Consider the following 23,629-nt stretch of genomic DNA (forward strand, 5'->3'; position numbering starts at 1 on the left):
ATTCTTAGGCTCCCCATTCATCGGAGGGGGACGCTTCGGAGGGTTCTCCGTCCCACCATTCTCGCCAGCCGACAAGTTCACCTAAGCCAAGTGGGTCAAATGCAAGAAGTCCTCCACCGCAAAGTCTACACTCGCGGTCACAGCCGAAAGAAACCCCTCCATCGGGGCCCTCTACGAAGGAAGTGGCAAGGGCCGTGGAAGTCTGTATGGAGTTCCTCAAAGCCCAAGGGGGTCAACTCCCACTAACACCCCCCGAGTCTTCACCTCTTCAGCCAAGACACCTGAGAAGGAGAATCGGTCAAGAGGAAAGTGGACAAGTTCCACCCTACAAGGAGCTCTGGGAGAAGTGGCAAGAAGACACATGGAAAACCGAGAGGAAAAGGAAGAAGAACCCTCACTTCTTTCACCACTCTGAAACTCGGGTCTCCATGAGTTTCCAAAGCAGCAACACCACCACTGAGTGCAAAGAGTTTGCTCGCCGAAGCGTCCATGAACGCTTAGGCTCAAGAGAGGTAGACGTGCGCAACCGTCTCACCTTCCCCGAGGGAACCAAGCCCTACCCTGAATTGTCTCGGCCAGGGACGAAAACCACTTCCAGCTCTTTAAGAGGGAGAATCGAGGTCCCTTCGGCCAAGCAAAAAGGGAAAGTCGTGATGGTCCCTACAAGCTCGCCCTTCCAAAGTTGGATATTGGAAGAGCATGTGCCGACGGTAAAAATACCATCGCACATTACTTACGATGGTACCTTAGACCCGAAAGAGCACATTGCCTCTTACGAGGGGCACATGTATCTTAATCCCAGGTCCGAGGCTACCTGGTGCAAATATTTTCCAACCACCATCAAAGGTGTTGCACAATCGTGGATCTCCAAGGGGGTGAAAGAAGGCTTTATAACAGGTTGGAGTGACCTTGCCAACAAGTTCAATAGCAAGTTTTCTACGGCGAATCGCCGAGAGAAAATGACTGCAGAGCTGATGAGTCTGCAGTAAGCGGAGGACGAAAGACTCCGAGACTATCTGACTCGCTTCAGCAATGAGTCATCCAGAATAACGAGTCTAGACCAGGGCCTTGCCGTATTCGCACTACGAAATGGCTTACAAGCTGGAAAGTTCCTTGACTTCATGGTCATGCATCCTCCGCAGACCTTGAAGGAAGCTTTGGACGCCTCGGATAAGTTCATCCGAGCCGAAGAATGAAACAAGACAAAATCTCAGTCCCAACCTAGGGTCGAGAAAGCTAAGGGACAACTGTCCGAAGGCCAGGGGCCGAGGAAAGGGAAGGCGAAATCCTCAGAACCTTCCACGGCACCTGAGCCGAAGAAAGACAGGACCCCCTATACGGGGAGGTTTGAGTCTTACACTCCCCTTGCTCTTCCACGTGCTAAAATTTTCAGCACGACCAAGGATGAGGGGAGATTCAAGAAACCGAGACCACTTCCTTCGTGGCATCAGAAAAAGGGGAAGGACCAATGGTGCGAGTTCCACGAATCCCCTGGACACCGCACCGAGGACTGCCTCCAGTTGAAAGACCAAATCGAGGATTTGGTCCATAAAGGCTACTTGAAAAAATATGTCGCGGAGCGCCGCGAAGAGAAGAAAGCTGAGAGAGATTCTCAGCAGGATTTGGACTTTCTCCGGAAAAGGGACAAGCATAATGATAGGGAAAACCTTGACATTCTCACTATTTCCAGGGAATACGCTAAAACGCCGCTTGAGGGGCTTGACCCATCAAGTACATAATGCTGAGTTCCGAGCACCTCAGTCTCTGATGCCGAACATGATGTTAACAGCCGAAGACTGTAGGGGGGTGGTGTACCCCCATGATGACCCGTTAGTGATCATGACGGGCATTGCAAACCACAATGTCTACCGAATCCTCGTGGACGGTGGCAGCGGGGCGAATATCCTCTTTCGAAGGACGTTCGACCAGCTGAAGTTGGAGAGAAAACACCTAACTCCAGTGCCCTTCCCGGTAACTGGATCCAATGGCTCTTCATCATACCCAAATGGGAAGATTCTTTTTTCTAATTCCCTAGGTCAAGACCTGGCGCAGCGAAGCACTATGGACGAGTTTTTGGTCGTTGATGTTCCGTCTGTATACAACGTGATCATGGGAGACCCCTCATTCAGATATTCAAGGATTCGTCTCGATGTACCATCAAGCAATGATTTACGTTTCGGACAAGGGAAGCTCCGAAAAAATCTTGGGCAGTCAAAAGGAGGCCCGAAGATGCAACCACCTCAAACCATCCAAGAGTCGCCGCAGCGACAAGGATGATGAGGAGGAAAAACAAAGACTGAGGAATGAAAAGGCCCAAGGGCTTAAGTGCCTCGGCTCAAGGATCCTCAGCAAATAATACATCTTTGGGAAAAGAAAAGGCTAGTTCTTCTTCTGAGCCGAAAGACTCAGGAAGTCAGCCGAAGTCTGGGAAGCCCGCTGATATTGACAATAGGCCTGAATCCGAAGAATCCAGTGCCAGAGCAATGGAACTGGATAATCAGACAGAATCAATATCGTTGACCGAAGGAGATGATGAAAAATGTGTTAGCATCGAACAAGGACTAGATTTGAGCTTCCGTGTTGAATTAATCTAACTCCTTCGAGACAACAGAGATGTGTTTGCTTTCTCGGCATCAGACATGCCCGGGATTGACCCGAACCTCATCTCCCAAAAGCTTAATGTTGACCCCACATGTCGACCCATTAATTAAAAGAAGCGGAACTACTCCGCTCAAAAGAACCAAGACATCGCATCCGAAGTAAAAAAACTTCTGGACGCAAGGTTCATCGAGCCTTGTCAATATCCGGTTTGGCTGGCTAATGTGGTGATGGTTCAGAAGGTAAATGGTGTTTCGGGGTTTTCTGATGTCCTGCGGGAGAGTTACAATTCCGAGACTGGAACCGGACGCCTGTACCTGCAAAATAACGGAGACTCCTGAGAGCTCCGCCTCCAACGGTCAAGTTAGTACCTGATTAAGGAGTAATTAATACGGAAATTAAAGTAATAAGATCTCTCTAGGTGAGAGTGCTTAGTGTTGGTAATCTGCGTCGTTAGCGAGATTAGCCGGTTGTTGGTGTTCCGTAATATCTCTGTTCTTCTCTGCTTGATTTCTTGATTCCTTAACTAATGAGGATTAATTAAGTATTTATAGCCTTGAGAAGCGTGCCACTCTCTAGGTTTAAGGTAAACCTAGGGCTGACCGGGCCTCTAGACTGGATTGGGCCTTGATGGCCGGTTTTCCCATTTGGCATGGGTGGACACGTGGCGTGCCTCGATTGGTCCGTAGAGGACGTATCTGTGACTGACACGTGGCAGGCTCCTATTGGCCTTCGTGAAGGACCCGTGGCGGAACCTGGTTGGTCCACTTGTCAGACGGTGATTGGTGGATAAAAATCCCCTAATCATTTGCCCCTCACAGGTGGCACGTGACAGGTCACGTGTCGCCTGTGACAGGTGTCGCACGGTGACAGGCGACGGCCTGCTACAGGTGTCACCTTGCAAACGGCCGAGAGATTTTCCCGCCCAAATTTTGAATTTGGAAGCGACCTTTCGCCTTCTCACTTTGCCTATAAAAGGAAGTGCTGACTTCGGTCATTTTCACATTTGAGAACTTTGCGAGAACATTCGGACCCCTGAACTTGCTCTGACATTTCGGACCTTTTCTGCCTACCGCCTGTTCTGACAAGCCGACTGCACCGGACTTCCAGGACTTCATCAACCGTCACTCGTTCAGGTAACTCAGTTCTCTTACTCTTAATTTTCTTTTTATTTTTTGAAATGGCACCACGGAAGCACACGACACGACCTAAGTTAGTGATCAGCCGGTCACCGGGGACGGCTGAATCTAGGACTAGGAGTGCCGCCTGCCCTTTTCTGGACCCATCTTTGCCCTTTATACAAAGTCCGACTGTATCTGTGTCTATGCAGAACGTGATGGCCAGAACGAAACAGACTGCTATGATATCAAACTCAGACGGCTCCTCCCAAAGGGTGCTCCTTAGTGAAACATCTGACCAGGCGCCAGATGTAGAATTGAAACGAGGCGACTGCCAAGCCGACAGTTCTGAGAGAGGGGCCAAGGTGGTCCCTTCCCATCTTACCGTTGACATGTCTAATTTTCCTCCTGCTCCTTCTAAGGAAGAGGAGGCGGGCCCCTCTGGGAGAGGGGAGGAGTCGTCCTCTTCGGACTCGTCAGAGGACGAGTCCGAGTCCAGCTCTTCTGGCCACAGTTCTCCTGGCTCAGAAGAAAGACATAGCCGCCTACAAGAGGCGAGACTTTCTCATGCAGTTGAGAAGGGGGACAATTGGGCGGAGCCGTCCGCCTCTTACAGAGAGGAAAACGCCCCCTACTACTGCATGGTACCCCGGGGCCGGATCGCAACCATGCAAGACAACGTGGCGAGCTTTATTGCCAACCACAGAATGGGCCCGGAATTTTTACTGTTCGTGCCGGATCCAGAAGACACTGTCGTCTGGCCGGCTGGTACCAGCTATGGTGACGGCTGCTTTGGCTGCTATGTGGCGGCCATCAAAGCTGGACTGCGCTTCCCATTACATCCGGCTGTTCAGCGGATTTTAGATGGGTATGATCTGGGGTTATGGCAGTTAGCCCCCAACTCTTGGGTAAACGTACTCGGCTATGTGGCCGGGTGCGAAATGTACGGGGTGGAGCCAAGCTTTGAGGCTTTCGCCCACATGAATTATCTCAGCCGGACCCCTAAGTCGGGAGGTACCGGCTGGTACCAATTAACAAGCCATAGGGGTTACCTCATGACGAGAGGTAAGGCGAACAAATGGAAGGATTGGCGGAACACCTTCCTTATCATTGAGGGTTCAGACACGGAGCTGAACCAACGTTTTAACAAGTGGAATAGGGATCCGCCTCTTCTCGCAGGCGGCCGCAGCATGCCGCCTGTTCCCCCAAAGGCTAAAAGAGAGATCCTAGACAGAGGACTCTTCAAAGTAGAGACTAGGGTGAACTCTACTTCAGGGGTACGAGAGCAAGTACCCCTAAACTGCGTCCCGAGCTTCAAGTGGCTCTATGACGAGTACTTTTTGGCCGCCTGTGGCCTCAGCAGTCGGTGCTCTAGAGGTAGCCGGCCTGACAAATACTCTGTTTTTTCACGCCTTGTTTACTTGGGATTTTTACTAACTTTGCTGTTTATTTCTTGCAGCTGACGCCATGAGTAAAATAACAGCATCCAAGACTGCGGCGGCCATGTTGCGGGCCTCGCTCATGAAACAGTCTTATGCCGACTCCCCCAACAAGGGGGCACCCTTGGTAAGCTTCGAAAACTCTTCCTCTTTTAGTTATCTTATGCATATACTAACTCTTTTTGTTTTCAGTCTGGCACTCCAAGGGCTTCTTCCTCGCAACAGCCGGACCCCAAGGCCCGGAGGACGACTGTTGCAAGCTCTCCTGGGTCTTCCAGGAAAACAGTGGCGGCTGAGAAGCAGCCGACCACTTCTTCTAAAACCCCGGCGGGGCCGCCTAGAAGTATGGACACACTTGTAAAAACTCACACTTGCTTCCTTCTTGACTAGGTCTAACTTGTTTTTTCATTTCGCTTAATGCAGCCGACCCTCAGGGGCTTGACTTGGTTGAGGTAGCCAAGTCCATGGTTAAAGTAGTTCCTCCATCTGAAAGGGAGGCGGTCAGGGGTGCCGGCACCCTTGACCTTGATGGGATTTCAGGGGTCCTTGCTGAGGTATACTTAGCATATTTTTGAGTTTTTGAGTTCCAGGACGCCTGTTATCTTTTTTGTTTGGAAGCTGACGCCTGTTTTTCTTTGTACTTAGGCCCTGCTCCGAGTCAACAGCCTTCGCAAGCCGATTGATCGGAAAAACAAAGAGGTAAAGGCCGCAAAAGCTATGGCCGCCTCCAGCTGTGATAAGGCAATGTTTCAAATTGCCCAAAATGAAGTACTGACCATTGATCTTCTTTATTATCAGGCGCAGGCTACCGCCGCTGTTCGGACTCAGTTAGAGGCGGCCCAAAAGAAGGTTGACGAGCTGGAGGCGACCGTCACCAACCTTAAGGCCGAGCTGAAACCTCTTCGCCAAAAAATGCACTCTTACGAAGCCATGGAGAAATCTTTGGCCAACGTAAAAGAACGCCTGGTGAACCAAGAGAAGAGTCTTACCCAAGAGCTCTCGGAAAAGGCCGAGCAAGAGAAGAAAGAGCTCGTCCGGGAGATGGTGGAAGACTCCGCTCAAATCCAGCGCATGACCTGGGAACGACTGTTCCCCAGTGCCGACTTTGCCTCATGGGAAAGAACGTACCGCCAGTGTTCGGAAACATATAATCAACAGATCCTGGCGGCTGCTGAAGAAGAGGCATTGGAAGGTGCGTTGGAGGAGGAAGAGCCGGTTGTGGCGCTTGTGCCACTTGGGGGTAAGGCATCAAAAGAGGGTGCAGCTAAAGCCGAGTCCAGCAAGAAGAGTGCTGACCAGGCGGCAGCTGCTGATACTGAACTGCCCCCTTAAGCTTTAAGTATTTTTTCCACGGCCTGCGTGCCGTTTGCTTTGTAATTACCCGGCCAGGGGGCCGGGGTTTTGAATATTCTGCTGGTCTTTAATGACCGGCTCATTTTTAATTAAATTTTTGTTTTGGTTCAAATTTGTCCAAGTATTCCATATCTAATATCCCATTGTTCACTAGACCGACTGTTGTGTATGGCCGAACGTTGCAGACAGGTACAAATAGTAAGTATGCCGCCTATGCCCCTGGACGACTGGTGGTCTGTTTCCAGGGTAGATGATCAGTCGGCCATTTATTCAATCGGTATTCGAACTATTTATTCAATTGGTCTGACCAAGTAAATAGTATTTCCAAGTTGCCAAGGAATTAAGTAGGAGTACAAGCGGCGGGTGCCGGTTGTTTCCCTTTATTGCCAATGTTGGCTTTTAACTCGTAATTTGTTAACCTAGCAAGAGTTTTGGTTAAGAGCCCTTGTTTATTAAAAACAGGTGGACGACTCATACCTTTTAGGCTCCATACTAAGTTTGAGTGACTATTAACCTAGGAGTTACTTAGTCTTCGTCACAATTTATATTGAGTAGTAGAGGTACCAGGCGGCGGAGGCCGGCTGATCCCCTTGATTCGCCAACGTTTGTTGGCTATTAACTCAATAGGTTACCTAGTAGGAAATAGGGGTTTGAGTGCCCCTGTTTGTTAAAAACAGCCGGACGACTCAAACCTTTTAGGTTCCATACCAAATTTGAGGGAGTGACTATGAGTTAACGTTGGAGTTACTCAGTCGCCGTCACTTTTGTTTGAGAAGTAGAGGTACCAGGCGGCGTAGGCCGGCTAGACCCCTTGATTCGCCAATGTTTGTTGGCTATTAACTCAATAGGTACCCCCTGCATTTATCCCAAGTAATACAGGCGGTCATCTGACTCAGATGTCAACTGCTACCACTGGTTTGGTTAGTGATAGAGTTATCCTTGTCTCAAAAACGGCTACGTGGTTGCCCTTGGGGACAGTCGTATAGGTGCCGTGTAATTAGTTTATAGAACAATGTTCCACCCAAAAGGGAGCTGCTCTCTGCGACGAATTTCATCCGGAGGGATGCCGTCGGACGCCTGCTATGATGTTGGGACAGGTCGTATTAGTTTTGTAGATTTGATCAGTTGGCTTGGCGCCTGGTCTGATCATTCGGCCGGTGGCCTTGGTAAGTTCTTGGTGAACGTAGGTGCTAAGTAAAAGAAGGGTAGCCGCCTGTTAGGCACAGGGTCGGCCAGGCCCTAATCTTTTTAGCTAAGTGTTGTGAGTAAAATACTCAATGGAGAGTAGCCGACTGTAAAGGAACAGACGGCATGCCCCTCAGAAGATAGAGTGAAAAACTCAATGGAGAGTAGCCGACTGTAAAGGTACAGACGGCATGCCCCTCAGAAGATAGAGTGAAAAACTCAATGGAGAGTAGCCGACTGTAAAGGTACAGACGGCATGCCCCTCGTAATACAAAATTAAATAGTAAGCGCAAACTTTATTAAGTAGCTCTTTACTTTATATCTCTCAGAAGAAATATTTTTTAAGGTTATCTACATTCCAAGTTCGAGGCAACGGTTGTCCGTCTGGTGTTTCCAGACGGTAGGTACCGTCCCTGACTTCCTCATAGATTCGGTAGGGTCCTTCCCAGTTGGGAGTTAGTTTGCCAGACTCATTAGCCCTACCTACTGCTTCCATTTTTCTAAGTACAAAGTCCCCTACTTTGAGTGGACGCCTGTGTACTTTTTTGTTGTATGATCTAGTCATTCTCAGGCGATAGATCTCATGGCGCAAAACAGCATTGCCCCTCTTTTCAGGAAGTGAGTCTAATGCCAGGCGCATGGCTTCCCAGTTTGCCTCTTCGTTATACAGCATTACTCGAAGAGTCGGCTCGTAGTGTTCTATTGGAAGAACAGCTTCTGCACCATAATTTAGGAGGAATGGAGTTTCTCCAGTCGCCCCTTTTTCAGTCGTCCTAATGGCCCAGAGAACATGTGGTAGTTCATCCGCCCATAGGCCGCCTGCTCGTTCAATCTTTTTCTTGAGACCGTCTGAGATGATTTTATTAAAGGCTTCTACCTGGCCGTTTGCTTGTGGACGACCGACAGATGCAAAGTAATGTGCAATTCCTTGGTCTCCCAACCAGCTTTTGAGAACAGGCGTCTCAAATTGGGGACCATTATCAAAAACCATAGACATGGGAACCCCGAACCGAGTGATGATGTTTTTCCAAATGAATGAAATTACATCTTTCGTCTTGATTCCCTTTACAGCCTCCGCCTCTACCCATTTAGTGAAGTAGTCAACGGCAACAAGTATATACCTTCTGCCGCCTGTAGCAGGCGTATATGGACCCAGAATGTCCATGCCCCACTTAGCAAACGGTAGTGGGCTGTGAATGGTAGTGAGGTCAGTAGCCGGACGGTGAATTAATTTGCCAAACCTTTGGCACTTGTCACATTTTTTCACCATCTCCATTGCATCTGCTTCCAAAGTAGGCCAAAAGTAGCCCTGCCGCCTTGCCCTTTGAGCAAGCATCCTACCACCTATATGGGAAGCACAGAAACCAGAGTGAAGATCATCTAGTATCTCTCGTCCCTTTTCAGGAGTAACACACTTTAAGAAGGGTTGAAGGTACCCCCTCTTGTGAAGTTCTCCCTGTATCATTTCAAAACAGGAGGCTCGTTTTTTCAGTGTTGCCGCTTGTTGAGGATCATCCGGCAGTGTACCGTTTGTCAGATATGCCCTGATTGAATCCATCCAGGTTGAGCTTCTGTCTAGGATTCCAATAGGGTTTTCCTCGATGCTTCTCTTCTCCATTACTTCCCAAAAAACAGTTCGAGGAGTATCGGAGGAGGCGGATGATGCTAATTTCGAAAGTGCATCTGCCTGGTTGTTTTCTGATCTCGGCACTTGGATCAGATGGAAATCCTCAAGGGAGCCGACTGCTTGTCGGACCGCCTGTAAATACTTGATCATGGCCGGATGGGTTGCTTCGTATTCGCCATTGTACTGACTCACTATCAATTGTGAATCAGAACAGGCGTCTATTTTTCTTGCCCCTGCCGCCTTGCACATGCGGATCCCGGCTAGTAAAGCTTCATATTCTGCCTCATTGTTTGAAGCCTGAAAACTGAAGCGTAGAGCATACTCGAACCTGTCGCCCTCTGGAGATTGACATACGACGCCTGCTCCACAACCATTTGAAGTAGAGCTTCCGTCCACATATACCTTCCAGACTTGGTCTGGAACTTGAGAGTCAGGGGGACGAGTCATCTCTACAATAAAGTCAGCAAAGGCTTGCCCCTTCACTGCTTTTCTAGGCTCGATAGTAACTTCGAGGCTCTGTATTTCTATGGCCCATTTGATCATTCGTCCTGACGACTCCATGATGGTAAGGGGCCGCTTGATTGGTTGGTCGGTATACACGACGACTGCATGTGCCAAAAAGTAGGGCTTCAATTTTTTAACAGCCATGAAGAGTGCAAGACCAAATTTCTCCACTAGGGGATACCTCAACTCGGCATTTTTCAGTACGTGACTGACAAAGTAGACCGGGAGCTGACAGCCGTCCCTTTCAGCAAGGAGCACAGCGCTTAACGCATGATCAGAGACGGCCAGGTACATGTAGAGATCTTCTTTGGGCAAAGGGCTGACCAGCCTCGGCAAGGAATGCAAGTGAACCTTTAATTTCTGGAAGGCGGCCTCAGCATCCGGCCCCCATTCAAACCTTGCCTTTTTCTTAATTGCCTGGAAGAAGTATAGGCATTTTTTCGCCTGATCGGCTTAGGAATCTCCCCAAGGCCGCCAGACAACCTGTTAACTTCTGAACCTCTCGGACGGTACGAGGCGACTGCATGTCAATGACCGCCTGTACCTTCTCAGGGTTCGCCTCTATTCCTCTCTGATTGATAAGGAATCCGAGAAATTTCCCAGACTCAACTCCAAATACACATTTCTTGGGATTGAGCATGACATGGTGCCGCCTGAGTGTGGCGAACGTTTCTCGGAGGTCCGCCAGATGATCTTTCTGAAGTTTAGTCTTGACAATCATATCATCAATATATGCCTCGACGTTTCTACCAATCTGATCAAAGAACACTGTGTTTATCATTCGTTGGAAGGTAGCCGGGGCATTCTTAAGACCAAACGGCATGACCGTGTAACAGTATAACCCCTGATCAGTGACGAAGGCCGTCTTCTCCTGATCTTTCTTCCATAAGGGAATTTGATGGAAACCAGAATAGGCGTCCATGAAACTCATCAAGGCATGGCCGGCTGTTGAGTCGACCAGGTTATCAATTTTAGGCAGAGGGTAACTGTCTTTGGGGCACGCCTTGTTTAAGTCTGTGTAGTCTACACACATTCGCCAGGTGCCATTCGGCTTTTTAACAAGCACCACATTTGCAACCCAGTCTGGGAAGTAACATTGCCGAATGAACCCTGCATCAAGTAATTTTTTGACTTCGGCGGCTGCCGCCTGACTTCTTTCTTCACCATGGTTCCGCTTCTTTTGCCGTACCGGCTTCTTTTTCGGATCCACAGCGAGTTTATGTACCGCCAGATCAGGACTAATGCCTGGCATTTCATGGACTTCAAATGCAAAGATGTCCTTGTATTCTTTCAACAGGTTGTGAAAGTCGTCACCAAGGTTTCTCAGAGCAATCGTCCCAACTTTGACTGTTCGGTCAGGACGTGAGTCGTCTAATATCAGGTCCGCATGCTCACCAGCCGGCTGAGGGCGGAACTCATCCGGCCGCTCCTCTGCCAATGATTGCTATTTTCTTGCTTTTCTTGCGGACTCTGTCTGGGACGCCTTTCTCTTTTTGTCGCCTATTTCTTGAACAGGCGCACTCTCCTTGACATTGTCAAGGTCTGTTTTTTCTCCACTTGACCCAGTGGCCATAACAGTGGGCTTGACATCCGAGAGATAGCACTCTCGGGCCATCCTCTGATCTCCCCTTAGGGAGCCGACTGTTCCATTATCCCTCTCAAACTTAAGCAGCATAAGAGACGGGATTATAACAGCCTTGGAATTATTCAGGGTTGGTCGACCCAGAATCATGTTGTAGGCCGAGAGTTCCTCTACTACTAGGAACCGGACTACCATGTGTCGTCCTTCCCCTTTTTCGCCCAGGCGAATGGGTAAATCTACTCGTCCCAGTGGGTGGACGACTCCTCCTCCAAACCCTATTAAAGGGTGGGAGGCCGGATGTATGCAGTCCGTCTGATATTTCAGTTTTGACAGACATTTGCTGCTGATGAGATCTGAGGAGCTCCCGGTATCTATGAGGATTCGGCCAACTCTCTGGTTGGCCACTTTACATTCAATAACGAGAGGGTCGTCATGCGGCCCCCTTACCCCTCCTAGATCCTCTTCAGTGATGACAATCTCAGGAAATGTATATTTGGACGGCCGTTCTTGGTGAACGGAATTTACATCTAACCGCCTTATATTATCTTTGTTGCCCCTAATAGTGGGGCCGCCTCCTTAGAAGCCGCCTGCAATGGTGTAGACGACTGCATCATCTGTATCGGAACTGTCGGCCTGTTGATTCTTTTTGGCCGACTGCTTTTTTGAGGAAGTGTTCCCCGTAGATTTGTTGACATAAGTGTCAAGATCACCTTGATCAGCCAAGCGGTCTAGGTACTGCATGAGACTGATGCAGTCATTGGTGTGATGACCAACGTCATCATGATAAGCACAGATTTTGTCTTGGTTCCGGTTGCTTGCAGAACCCTTCATGGGGAGCGGCTTCTCAATTGAGAACCGTCCCTTTATTTCTTTTAGGATAAACTGGTTATCCTTGTTAAACACATACTTTGGGGAGTATGGTTTGAATTCTTTTTTCTTTTTCTGAGCCGGCTGTTTAGAGGAATCAGCCGCCCAGACCTCTTTTCTTTTCTCATCTTTGTTGGACGACTGTTTCTGTCGTCCCTCTCTTATGTCGAACCTCTTCCCGTCCGACTGTTTTATCGTACACAGATCAGTCGCTTGTATATAGGCTTCTGCTTCAATCAAGGCCTCTTGAAGAGTCGCCACCCTTTTTCGAACTAAATCAAATTTGAAGGTAGACCCGTCTTTGAGACCTCTAAAAAAGTCAGTATAAGCTACCTCATCCGGTAACCCTTGAATCTGTATTCTCATCAGGTTGAACCGCCTGATGTAAGAACGAAGCCCCTCCTTCTCGCCCTGCTGAATTGTTCCCAAATCAAGGGTCGTTTTCTTCGCAGGGATGTTCATAGAGAAGTTGGAGGCAAATAAGTAAGCAAGCGTCCTGAAGCTGTTTACACAACCAGTCGGCAGGTTGCCGAACCATTGCTGTGCAATTCCCTTGAGAGTCGCTGGGAAACACTTGCACCAAGTGGGATCATCCAACCCTTGAAGGTACATCAGGTTGGTGAATGCCATCAGATGGTCTTCTGGGTTAGTAGTGCCATCATAGGCGCCTACTAGAACATTTTTTACTTTGGCCGGCTGAGCGGCTTCAGTAATTTCCTTGGAGAAGGCCGACGGCTGTTCACCAAGTCTAAGCAGCCGTAGCTGCCAGTCCATAGGTTGGACGTTTTTTGCTGCAGGTCCACCAAATGGAGGTGGCTGCATAAAATACTGTTGTTGCGGCACAAATGGTAAGTTTGGTACCGCCTGGGCACTATGAAAGCCGGACTGACGGGAGGTGCCGCCTGACTGACTCTCATGGTACGACTGAGTATGCCTCATCGAGGCATTTCGCAAACTGTCTTGAAAATTTGAAGTAGAAGCCGACTCTGATAATCGGTCACTCTTCTTCTGCTCTAGCAGGAGCCGAGCATCTGTGAACGTTTGCTTTGACCCGTCCACCTGAATATGACGAACCGGTTTCCTATTTCCCGTAGGATAACGGAATTTTGTGAAGTCAAGAGCAGGTGGCTCCCGCTTCTTGGATTTAGGATGAGGAGTCGCCTCTCGCCCTTGAACTGGCTTCCTCTTCAGTGAAGTGGAAGGTTTCTTGGCCGACTGCTCTTTGACTGAAGCAGGCGGTTTTTTGTTGATCAACTCTTGAATCTCTCCCTTGAAGTCCCTCATGAAGGTCATGAGTTCGTTCCTTGTGATGGGAGCAGACCCATCAGTCGGCTGTTGCCGAGCAAGCGGTGCGCCTGCTGGCTCGCTTCCTGTTTGAAGATGCTCCCGTTCCCTCCTTTCGGTATGGCGGGTACGTCGGGCCCTTAGGGTCTGATAGGCTTATCGCGTACCTAACAAAAATAACCTAACTATTCCTTCTAACTGTGTAGTAGGGCAAGTAAGGATCGAATCCCAAGAGACTATGGTTCATTCAATTAATCAGACTCAATTAATCACTAAGCACGTGACCAATCAATAATGGATGATAATAATCAACTAATTTATTAAATAACACAATTAACTAGAGGAAATATTAATCAATAAACTAAAGCATCCAAGATCAAGCATCACCACGATTATGATTGATAAACTAATAAATCTACCCCCAATATATAAATCAATTGACAAGAAGAAAAGCAATCCCTAATAATAATACCAAAGGTCTCTTCCGAGTTATCAATGGCTTCCCAAATTAACTATCAAGCCTACTTCCGTGGAATCAAGCGAATAAGGGACATTAAACACCATGCCTAGATTCCTAATTATTCAATCATCTACTTCCGTGATGATCTTCAAACCCTTAATTGAAATAACCTAATCCCGTTAATACCCAACTTCCGTTGCAATAAGAACAAAGGGATGATAACAATACTAATTATCCCTAATCTAGTATTGGCATAAACACAATCAATTAAGCATGTCAATTGGGATTATTATTGGGGAATTTAAAGATCTACTTTATACATCAATCATAATCGGGCTTAGCAAGATCCCGGATTAAGGAAACTACTCACAAATCATAATTAAATCAAAAACAAGATCTAATAGAGAACACATAATTAAAGAACTATAAAATAAATAAAAGAGATGGAAAGTAAGAAATACCAAATACTTCAATTGATGATCTTGAATTCTTGAGGAACAATTAATAAAACTAGGATTAAAGATTGAAATTGCTTAAGAAAATAAAACTAGGGTTCTTGAGAGTTTTCTAGGGCTTAAGGAGAAAACTAATGAAAAACTAACTGTCTAAAAGTTAATTACAAAAGGGTATTTATACCCCCAAAAGATAATATTTCGGAAAAATAAGAAAATACGCGTTCTTGAGCTTTGCCCGGTCTGACCGGGCGGACCTCGCCCGATCGGGCGGAGGAAGGCTGCGTAAAATACGACAGTTTTCCTTCTTTGCCCGGTCTGACCGGGCGAACCTCGCCCGGTCGGGCGCGCGTAACACGTTTCCAAAATTGCATCTCATAACTTGATTTCTTCATCGCCCGGTCTGACCGGGCGAAGCCTGCCCGATCGGGCGCGCGTTGCACCGTTCAGAATTGGGCTTCTTCCTGTGAACTCCTCATTGCCCGGTCTGCCCGGGCAAGCCATGCCCGGTCGGGCATTCCACATAAATTGCAGTTCTTGGCTATCAACTCTTCCGAATCTACTAAAAACACGTCCAATTGCCTAGAAACGCTTCATATTCCTGAAAAGCTTACTAAAACAATCGAATACACTAAAGAAGAGATTGTTAGCAAGAAATAGCTCCGTAGAGCTCAAAACCATGTAAAATCATGCAATCAAACCGGGGAAAACCATTGTATAAAACACGTATATCAAATTCCCCCAAGCTAAACCTTTGCTTGTCCCTAAGCAAAGCAATGAATAAATAAATCAATACTTCACCCCAAAAGTAACTCAAATCAATAAATACGATTAAAGGTAAACTCGACAGTTATGCATCAAAGTCAACCAATCAAATCCATCTGACTACTCATCCTGTCTGACAATAGTCACATAGAGCAAACCACAAGAGCATATAGAATTCAAGACTAGTGTTCACACACTCAACTCTCATTTATGTGGCGAGTAAAAGATATACTCGATCGCTCTCCATCCAACTCCTTTAAATGTGAACAATGCCCTCCCAAACTCACGCACTCGTGTGTTTTAAGAAAACAAGCACTCAACCTAGCAGTCGACTCGAAATATATCAAATCATTCTTTGCATTGGAAAACAACTAATTTCACATTCACACAACTCTATGCACAAAGGTCAGAAGGTCTTCAAAGCTTGTAATGTAAGGCTAGGGTAAAAGGTGGGAAATATTTGGGAAAATGTAAGAGTAAAGCTATGCTTAAGGGAGCCAAAATCCTAATAAATAAAACCAAGGTCAAAACAAATTAATGACCAAATCATCTCCAACACAACTCAGCTCTACCAAAAATTCACCAAACATCCCAATTATATTAAAAATTTCCAACACTTAAAATTTCACTCATATATACAAAATATAAAATTATAGAACTTGAGTAAACAAACAAACTTTGAACTCTCTTTTTTTTTCTTGAGCAGCCTTCAATTAGAACACTTGAACATTGAAACAATTTTTTTTTTCCTTTGCTCTTTCTTTTTCTTTTCTCTCACATTGGAATTTTTTTTTTTTTTTCTTTGCACAATAAATTTTCAATTTTTTTTTCTTTTTTTTTTCAATCCACAACAATAAGAACAAATAAGAAACTTCTCAAATCCACCCAAAATTGTGCAAATTACATGCACACTACAACTCCCTCGCCTCACTCACTATTAGCTCCCCCAAGCTAAGCTTGGGACTAGTAACCAATGGGGCTTAAATAGGCTTGTAATGTGGCAAAATAAACAATAAAAGGGCACAAGCAACAACATGGGTAGCAAGAAGGGAACAAATGTATCTAATATCGTCTGAAGGCCACCTAGAGGAACAAATGCCTTCGTCCTCCTCAATGTGCATATTAATGAGTCATGCAAACATTACTCAAAGTTATAAACCAATACTCAACTTCATTGACATACCAGGAACTAACACACATTCCTAACCAAATCAACTAGTCAAGCACTATATTCACAAGTAGTTGGGCAAAATTGACTCATGGTAAGACATCCAAGCAATCAAACATCAAATCATGGCTAACCTATCCACAATACTCGTCATCATATACCAAGAATTAAAACAATTTTCATGAATGGGGCACAGGGAAGCATGATTTATTATTCATTGGATCGTATTTTTGTATTTTTTTTTTTCTTTTTCAAAGCAATAAAATCTAACCTAGAAAGCAATAAAATCTAGACTATGAAAGAAATAAAACTAAACTGAATACGTCAAAAAACAAAAAGAGAGAGAAAAGAAAGATACCTTAATCCAAAAATCTCCCCCAAGCCAAAATCAGACAATGTCCTCATTGTCTTAAAGGGAAGCTAGTAGTCAAGGCGACTACTACTTATCATCATCACCACAACAATGTCACCAAAGCCTCGAGGATTTCAATGCATCTCTTTGGAACAAATTTGGGCAAGAATGAAACAAAGTGTTAGTGGGAAAAATATAAAAATTGAGTTATGCGTACTATTCTGATCATAACTTTTTTTGTATAAATTATAATGCAGTGATTCTAATTGTGTTGGAAAGTAGACTTGAAGAGCTTTCCAACGATAGGTCACACGCAAAAATCCGATAAGAAACGTAAAAGTTACGGCCTGTTGAACTTGAGCAGTTTTGCTGATCCGTACGCGCGCCCGATCGGGCGAGCTCTGCCCGAGCGAACCCGAGTACAATCCAGCTTTCTTCTCCTTTAAAATCGAAACCTTTCTAGATCAAAACCTACACATATAGAAACTCCCACAAGAATAAAATATCCTCTCCTTACCTCTCTAAAATAAAACAAACGAAAACACAAAAATTAGAAAAGACTAAAATAAAAATAATGAAATACGGGTTGCCTCCCGTAAAGCGCTAGTTTATCAAGGTCTTAAGCTTGACTATTCTCCTTCCATCAGAAGAACTTAACGCCTTGAGTAACTTATCATACGCTCCTGCAAACATTTCATTAAGCACTATATAGGGCTCAATTGCAAGCACAGTAATCCTTACATAGAAAAGATTAGGAGCACACAAAGAAAACTCAAGGTAAAAAGAAAAATCAAAAGAAAAAGATGAAGATACACCACAACCTTCTGCTTCCTCCGCTAAAAATTTAGAATTAATAGAACGAACATGGAGGTAGTCTTGTTCTGTATCATCACCCAATAACGACTCTATTATTTTACGCTCACGAATAAGTTCATTACCAAAGGAAAAAGAATTTTCAACCATTGGTTCTACAACCAATGACTTTTCAACCAATGGTTCTACAACTAATGATTCTTCTTCTATTGGAACCAATGATACCTCAACCACTGATTCTATAACCAATGACTCTTTAACCATCGGTTTTTCAACAAATGATTCTTCCTCCGACGTATTATACAAATTATGATAATATTCATCATGAATCCTCCAATAAATTTCATTTAGAACAAACTGTTTTTCAGAATAATCATATACGAATGGAAAGATTCTAAAATCATCCGGAGCTCGAACAAAATACTCACTATAAGGGCAATCAGGGTTTTCATGATAAAGATAATAACAAGAACAATGGCCAGATGCAAGACGTGACAATAAATCATCCATCTCCAAGGCATGTATATCATCAACTCATAAGATAAAAAGAAGTTAATAATAGCCAAAGCAACAAACCAAAAGCTTAGCAAAAAAAACGAATCACAAATAATTAGATGAAAACCGTTAGTCCCCGGCAACGGCGCCAAAATTTGATAGGCTTATCGCGTACCTAACAAAAATAACCTAACTATTCCTTCTAACTGTGTAGTAGGGCAAGTAAGGATCGAATCCCAAGAGACTATGGTTCATTCAATTAATCAGACTCAATTAATCACTAAGCACGTGACCAATCAATAATGGATGATAATAATCAACTAATTTATTAAATAACACAATTAACTAGAGGAAATATTAATCAATAAACTAAAGCATCCAAGATCAAGCATCACCACGATTATGATTGATAAACTAATAAATCTACCCCCAATATATAAATCAATTGACAAGAAGAAAAGCAATCCCTAATAATAATACCAAAGGTCTCTTCCGAGTTATCAATGGCTTCCCAAATTAACTATCAAGCCTACTTCCGTGGAATCAAGCGAATAAGGGACATTAAACACCATGCCTAGATTCCTAATTATTCAATCATCTACTTCCGTGATGATCTTCAAACCCTTAATTGAAATAACCTAATCCCGTTAATACCCAACTTCCGTTGCAATAAGAACAAAGGGATGATAACAATACTAATTATCCCTAATCTAGTATTGGCATAAACACAATCAATTAAGCATGTCAATTGGGATTATTATTGGGGAATTTAAAGATCTACTTTATACATCAATCATAATCGGGCTTAGCAAGATCCCGGATTAAGGAAACTACTCACAAATCATAATTAAATCAAAAACAAGATCTAATAGAGAACACATAATTAAAGAACTATAAAATAAATAAAAGAGATGGAAAGTAAGAAATACCAAATACTTCAATTGATGATCTTGAATTCTTGAGGAACAATTAATAAAACTAGGATTAAAGATTGAAATTGCTTAAGAAAATAAAACTAGGGTTCTTGAGAGTTTTCTAGGGCTTAAGGAGAAAACTAATGAAAAACTAACTGTCTAAAAGTTAATTACAAAAGGGTATTTATACCCCCAAAAGATAATATTTCGGAAAAATAAGAAAATACGCGTTCTTGAGCTTTGCCCGGTCTGACCGGGCGGACCTCGCCCGATCGGGCGGAGGAAGGCTGCGTAAAATACGACAGTTTTCCTTCTTTGCCCGGTCTGACCGGGCGAACCTCGCCCGGTCGGGCGCGCGTAACACGTTTCCAAAATTGCATCTCATAACTTGATTTCTTCATCGCCCGGTCTGACCGGGCGAAGCCTGACCGATCGGGCGCGCGTTGCACCGTTCAGAATTGGGCTTCTTCCTGTGAACTCCTCATTGCCCGGTCTGCCCGGGCAAGCCATGCCCGGTCGGGCATTCCACATAAATTGCAGTTCTTGGCTATCAACTCTTCCGAATCTACTAAAAACACGTCCAATTGCCTAGAAACGCTTCATATTCCTGAAAAGCTTACTAAAACAATCGAATACACTAAAGAAGAGATTGTTAGCAAGAAATAGCTCCGTAGAGCTCAAAACCATGTAAAATCATGCAATCAAACCGGGGAAAACCATTGTATAAAACACGTATATCAGGGTCCCGTCTGGAGCTGTATGAGTTTCAACTTCAAATTCACTTTCGGTATCATGGTCCGACTGAACTTGAGGGTCGTCTAGGGGACGCCTCTCTTCTGGAGTCGGTACAGACTTGGATGCCATCTCTGAAGTACTCTCCCCACAGACGGCGCCAAATGTTTCGGGGTTTTCTGATGTCCTGCGGGAGAGTTACAATTCCGAGACTGGAACCGGACGCCTGTACCTGCAAAATAACGGAGACTCCTGAGAGCTCCGCCTCCAACGGTCAAGTTAGTACCTGATTAAGGAGTAATTAATACGGAAATTAAAGTAATAAGATCTCTCTAGGTGAGAGTGCTTAGTGTTGGTAATCTACGTCGTTAGCGAGATTAGCCGGTTGTTGGTGTTCCGTAATATCTCTGTTCTTCTCTGCTTGATTTCTTGATTCCTTAACTAATGAGGATTAATTAAGTATTTATAGCCTTGAGAAGCGTGCCACTCTCTAGGTTTAAGGTAAACCTAGGGCTGACCGGGCCTCTAGACTGGATTGGGCCTTGATGGCCGGTTTTCCCATTTGGCATGGGTGGACACGTGGCGTGCCTCGATTGGTCCGTAGAGGACGTATCTGTGACTGACACGTGGCAGGCTCCTATTGGCCTTCGTGAAGGACCCGTGGCGGAACCTGGTTGGTCCACTTGTCAGACGGTGATTGGTGGATAAAAATCCCCTAATCAAATGGCACCTAGAGAATGTGCGTCGATTTCACAGACCTAAACAGAGCTTGTCCAAAGGACTTTTATCCCTTTCCGAGGATCTATCAATTAGTCGACTCGACGAGTGACCATGCTTTGCTTAGTTTCATGGACGCATTTTTTGGGTACCATCAGATCTTCATGCACCCCAATGACCGGGCAAAAACAGCATTCGTCACAAGTTTCGGGGTGTACAATTACAAAATGATTCCCTTCGGATTGAAAAATGCGGAGGCAACATAGCAGAGGTTGGTTGATCAGATCTTCGCCGAGAAAAAAGCCCGAAACATGGAAGTTTATGTTGATGAATCCATCGTCAAGAGAAAAAAAGCAGAAGACCATGTTGCGGACGTGGCCGAAACCTTCGCCACTCTTCACAAACATCGAATGAAGCCGAATCCGAAGAAGTGTGTCTTCGGCGTGAAGTCAGGCAAGTTCATCGGCTTCATGGTCAGCAAAAGAGGGATTAATGCCAATCCCGCCAAAGTACAATCAGCTCTTGATCTTCCCGAGCCGAAAACAAAGAGGGATGTTCAACGTCTCACTGGCAGAATGGCTGCCCTTTCCAGGTTCATCTCTAGAGCCTCAGACAAGGGATTGCCTTTCTTCAAAACGCTCAAACTCCTAAAATCAAAAGAGCTCATCTGGGAATACGAGTAAAAGAAAGCCTTTCAACAACTCCGTGAGCACTTGGCTTACCTCCCAACACTGGCAAGCCCAGCTGAGGGAGAAACTCTGTACTTATACGTGGTAGTGAGTCCAGCCACTATCAGCGCTGTGTTGCTAAGGGAAAAAGAGAAAATTCAGCAGCCGATCTATTTTGTCAGCCATACTCTGACAGATGCTGAGACACGCTACCCCTTACTCGAAAAGGTTGCTTAGGCAGTAGTGGTAGCAGCTCGGAAGTTAAGACCCCACTTTGATTCTCATCAGATAGTGGTCCTAACTGATCAGCCGTTGGAAAAAGTCCTTGGCAAGGTGGAAAATTCTGGTAAACTAACGAAGTGGGCTTTCGAGCTTACCGAGTTCGGTATCAGCTATCAGCCGAGGGCAGCTATCAAGGCACAGGCCTTAGCAGATTTCTTAGCCGAGTGTTTTTATCAAGAGAAACGTGACAAAGAAAAGAAGATCTGGACTGTTTTCACGGATGGATCCTCCACCGTAAATGGTTTGGGGGCAGGGGTAGTCATTACCTCTCCCGAAGGCAAATCCTTTGAGTATGCACTAAAATTCTCATTCAAGGCTTCAAACAACAAAGCTGAATATGAAGCAGCAATTGCTAGTCTAGAGTTGTGCATAGCATTGGAAGCCAAACATGTCTGTCTGAAGACAGACTCTCAGCTTGTCGCTAATCAGATCCGAGGAGAATATGAGGCCAAAGAGCCCTCAATGGTTTCTTACCTTGCAAAGATCAAGACTGTAATTGCGAAGCTGAGAACTTTTGAAGTAGAGCTGATCCCAAGAGGTCAGAATGCTCAAGTCGACGCACTCTCTAAACTTACAAGTTCATCTCTAACCGAGCTGAACCGATCTGTTTATGTGGAGGTGCGCCGAGAAAGAAGTGTTGACCAAGAACCTGAGATTTGTTGCGTCGCACATGAGCCAAGCTGGATGAATCTCATCCTTGCTTATAAACTTTGGGGAGAACTTCCCGAAGACAAGAAATTAGCCTCTAAGATGAAAAGAATCGGTTCAAGGTTCATCATCTTCAAAGGGGAACTCCTGAAGAAATCATTCTCAGCCCCGCTATTGAAATGTGTGGGTCCAACAGATGCAAATTACATCCTTCGTGAAATTCATTTCGGCATCTGCGGGAACCACATAGGGGGAAGAACCTTAGCCCATAAAGCACTAAGGGCAGTATTCTATTGGCCAACATTGGTTCAAGATGCTAAGGAGCTGGTCAAAAGGTGTGAAAAATGCTAAAAATTTGCACCAATCATCCGTTAGCCATCCCGAGATCTTCAGCCAATCCTGAATCCACTTCCATTTGCTCAATGGATATTGGACATTTTAGGACCCTTTCCTGATGCTCCATATCAAAAAAGATGGCTGATAGTTGGCATAGACTATTTCAGTAAATGGATCGAAGCCGAAGCAGATTCGAACATTACAGAGCAAATAGTCAGAAAGTTCATCTGCCAAAACATTATCACTCGCTTCGGAATTCCGAAGGTTTTTGTCTTTGATCATGGGAGGCAATTTGTGAACTTGCCGCTAAAGCGGTACACAGATCAGTTTGGCATCATATTGACATATTCTGCAGTTTGTCATCCCCAAAGTAATGGTCAAGCCGAGGCTTCAAATAAACAGATCCTTAACACTCTCAAGAAGAGGGTTGAAGATCAAAATTCCAAGTGGATAGAGGAACTCCCAGGAACTATCTGGTCACTTCGGACAACAGAAAAAGAGGCAACGGGGCATTCACCTTTTGAATTGGTGTATAGATCTGAAGCCGTCCTTCCAGTGGAAATTGGCTCAGAAAGTCTCCGAGTAAATCTCTTCTCAGCCGGAAAATGAGCAACTCATGAAAGAATCACTCGACTTCGTTGATGAGATCAGAGACTCGGCTCGAGACAAAATGGCTGCATACAATTAGAGAATCGGCAAATTTTACAATCAAAGAGTCCATGCAAGACTTCTCAAAATTGGGGATCTTATTCTTCGGAATGCCGCTGCTATACAAAAAGGCCGCATTCATGGGAAACTCTCAGCTACTTGGGAGGAACCTTATGAAATATATGATGGGCTTCAACCAGGAACATACCAACTTTGGCAGTTGGATGGAACCGAGTTGAAAAACCACTGGAATGCCGATGTACTTAAGAAATAACATGTGTAAAGCCCTTTTGGGAAGAACGATCTATGTAATTGCATCTCACTATTAATGAAAAGCCTTAGAGCCACCCTTTGTTCCAAATTCAGCAAGTTTCTATTTTTTCTGTCTTCAAATAGTTTTTGAAAATTCGAGGTTTTCGTTCGGCGTTGTCCGGAGTATTGCATAATGATGCATTGTACTTCGGCAAGTCGTAAAACCTACCAAGATGAGGATAAAAGATAAAAGCCCGTAGTATTGCATAATGATGCCTTGTACTTCGAATGAATCTGTTCCTCTGGGAAAAGGGGCCATAGGCACATCCAAGACATAGCCTGAAAAATAGGAACTGATAAAGCCCCGGAG

General features: G+C 45.2%; 1 protein-coding gene across 1 annotated transcript; it reads left to right on the forward strand.

Annotated features, from left to right (window-relative positions):
- The first annotated feature begins 2,303 nt into the window (after positions 1–2,303).
- On the forward strand, positions 2,304–22,968 carry LOC110729427. The gene is made up of 3 exons (XM_021909164.1): positions 2,304–2,543; positions 21,382–22,358; positions 22,497–22,968. The coding sequence occupies exons 1-3, from the start codon at positions 2,304–2,306 to the stop codon at positions 22,966–22,968; spliced, it is 1,689 nt and encodes a 562-aa protein (XP_021764856.1).
- The last annotated feature ends 661 nt before the right edge of the window (positions 22,969–23,629 follow it).

The sequence above is a fragment of the Chenopodium quinoa genome, unplaced genomic scaffold (assembly GCF_001683475.1).
Source record: "Chenopodium quinoa cultivar QQ74 unplaced genomic scaffold, ASM168347v1, whole genome shotgun sequence".
Lineage (NCBI taxonomy): Eukaryota > Viridiplantae > Streptophyta > Magnoliopsida > Caryophyllales > Amaranthaceae > Chenopodium > Chenopodium quinoa.

What these genes read in the sequence shown, in the direction of transcription:
- LOC110729427 (XM_021909164.1), top strand. Translation starts at nt 2,304, where the DNA reads ATGAAAAGGCCCAAGGGCTTAAGTGCCTCGGCTCAAGGATCCTCAGCA. An exon ending in AAGGAGATGATGAAAAATGT is followed by an intron (nt 2,544 to 21,381) that starts GTTAGCATCGAA and finishes GATTCTCATCAG; the next exon opens with ATAGTGGTCCTAACTGATCA. An exon ending in GCTAAGGAGCTGGTCAAAAG is followed by an intron (nt 22,359 to 22,496) that starts GTGTGAAAAATG and finishes ATATCAAAAAAG; the next exon opens with ATGGCTGATAGTTGGCATAG.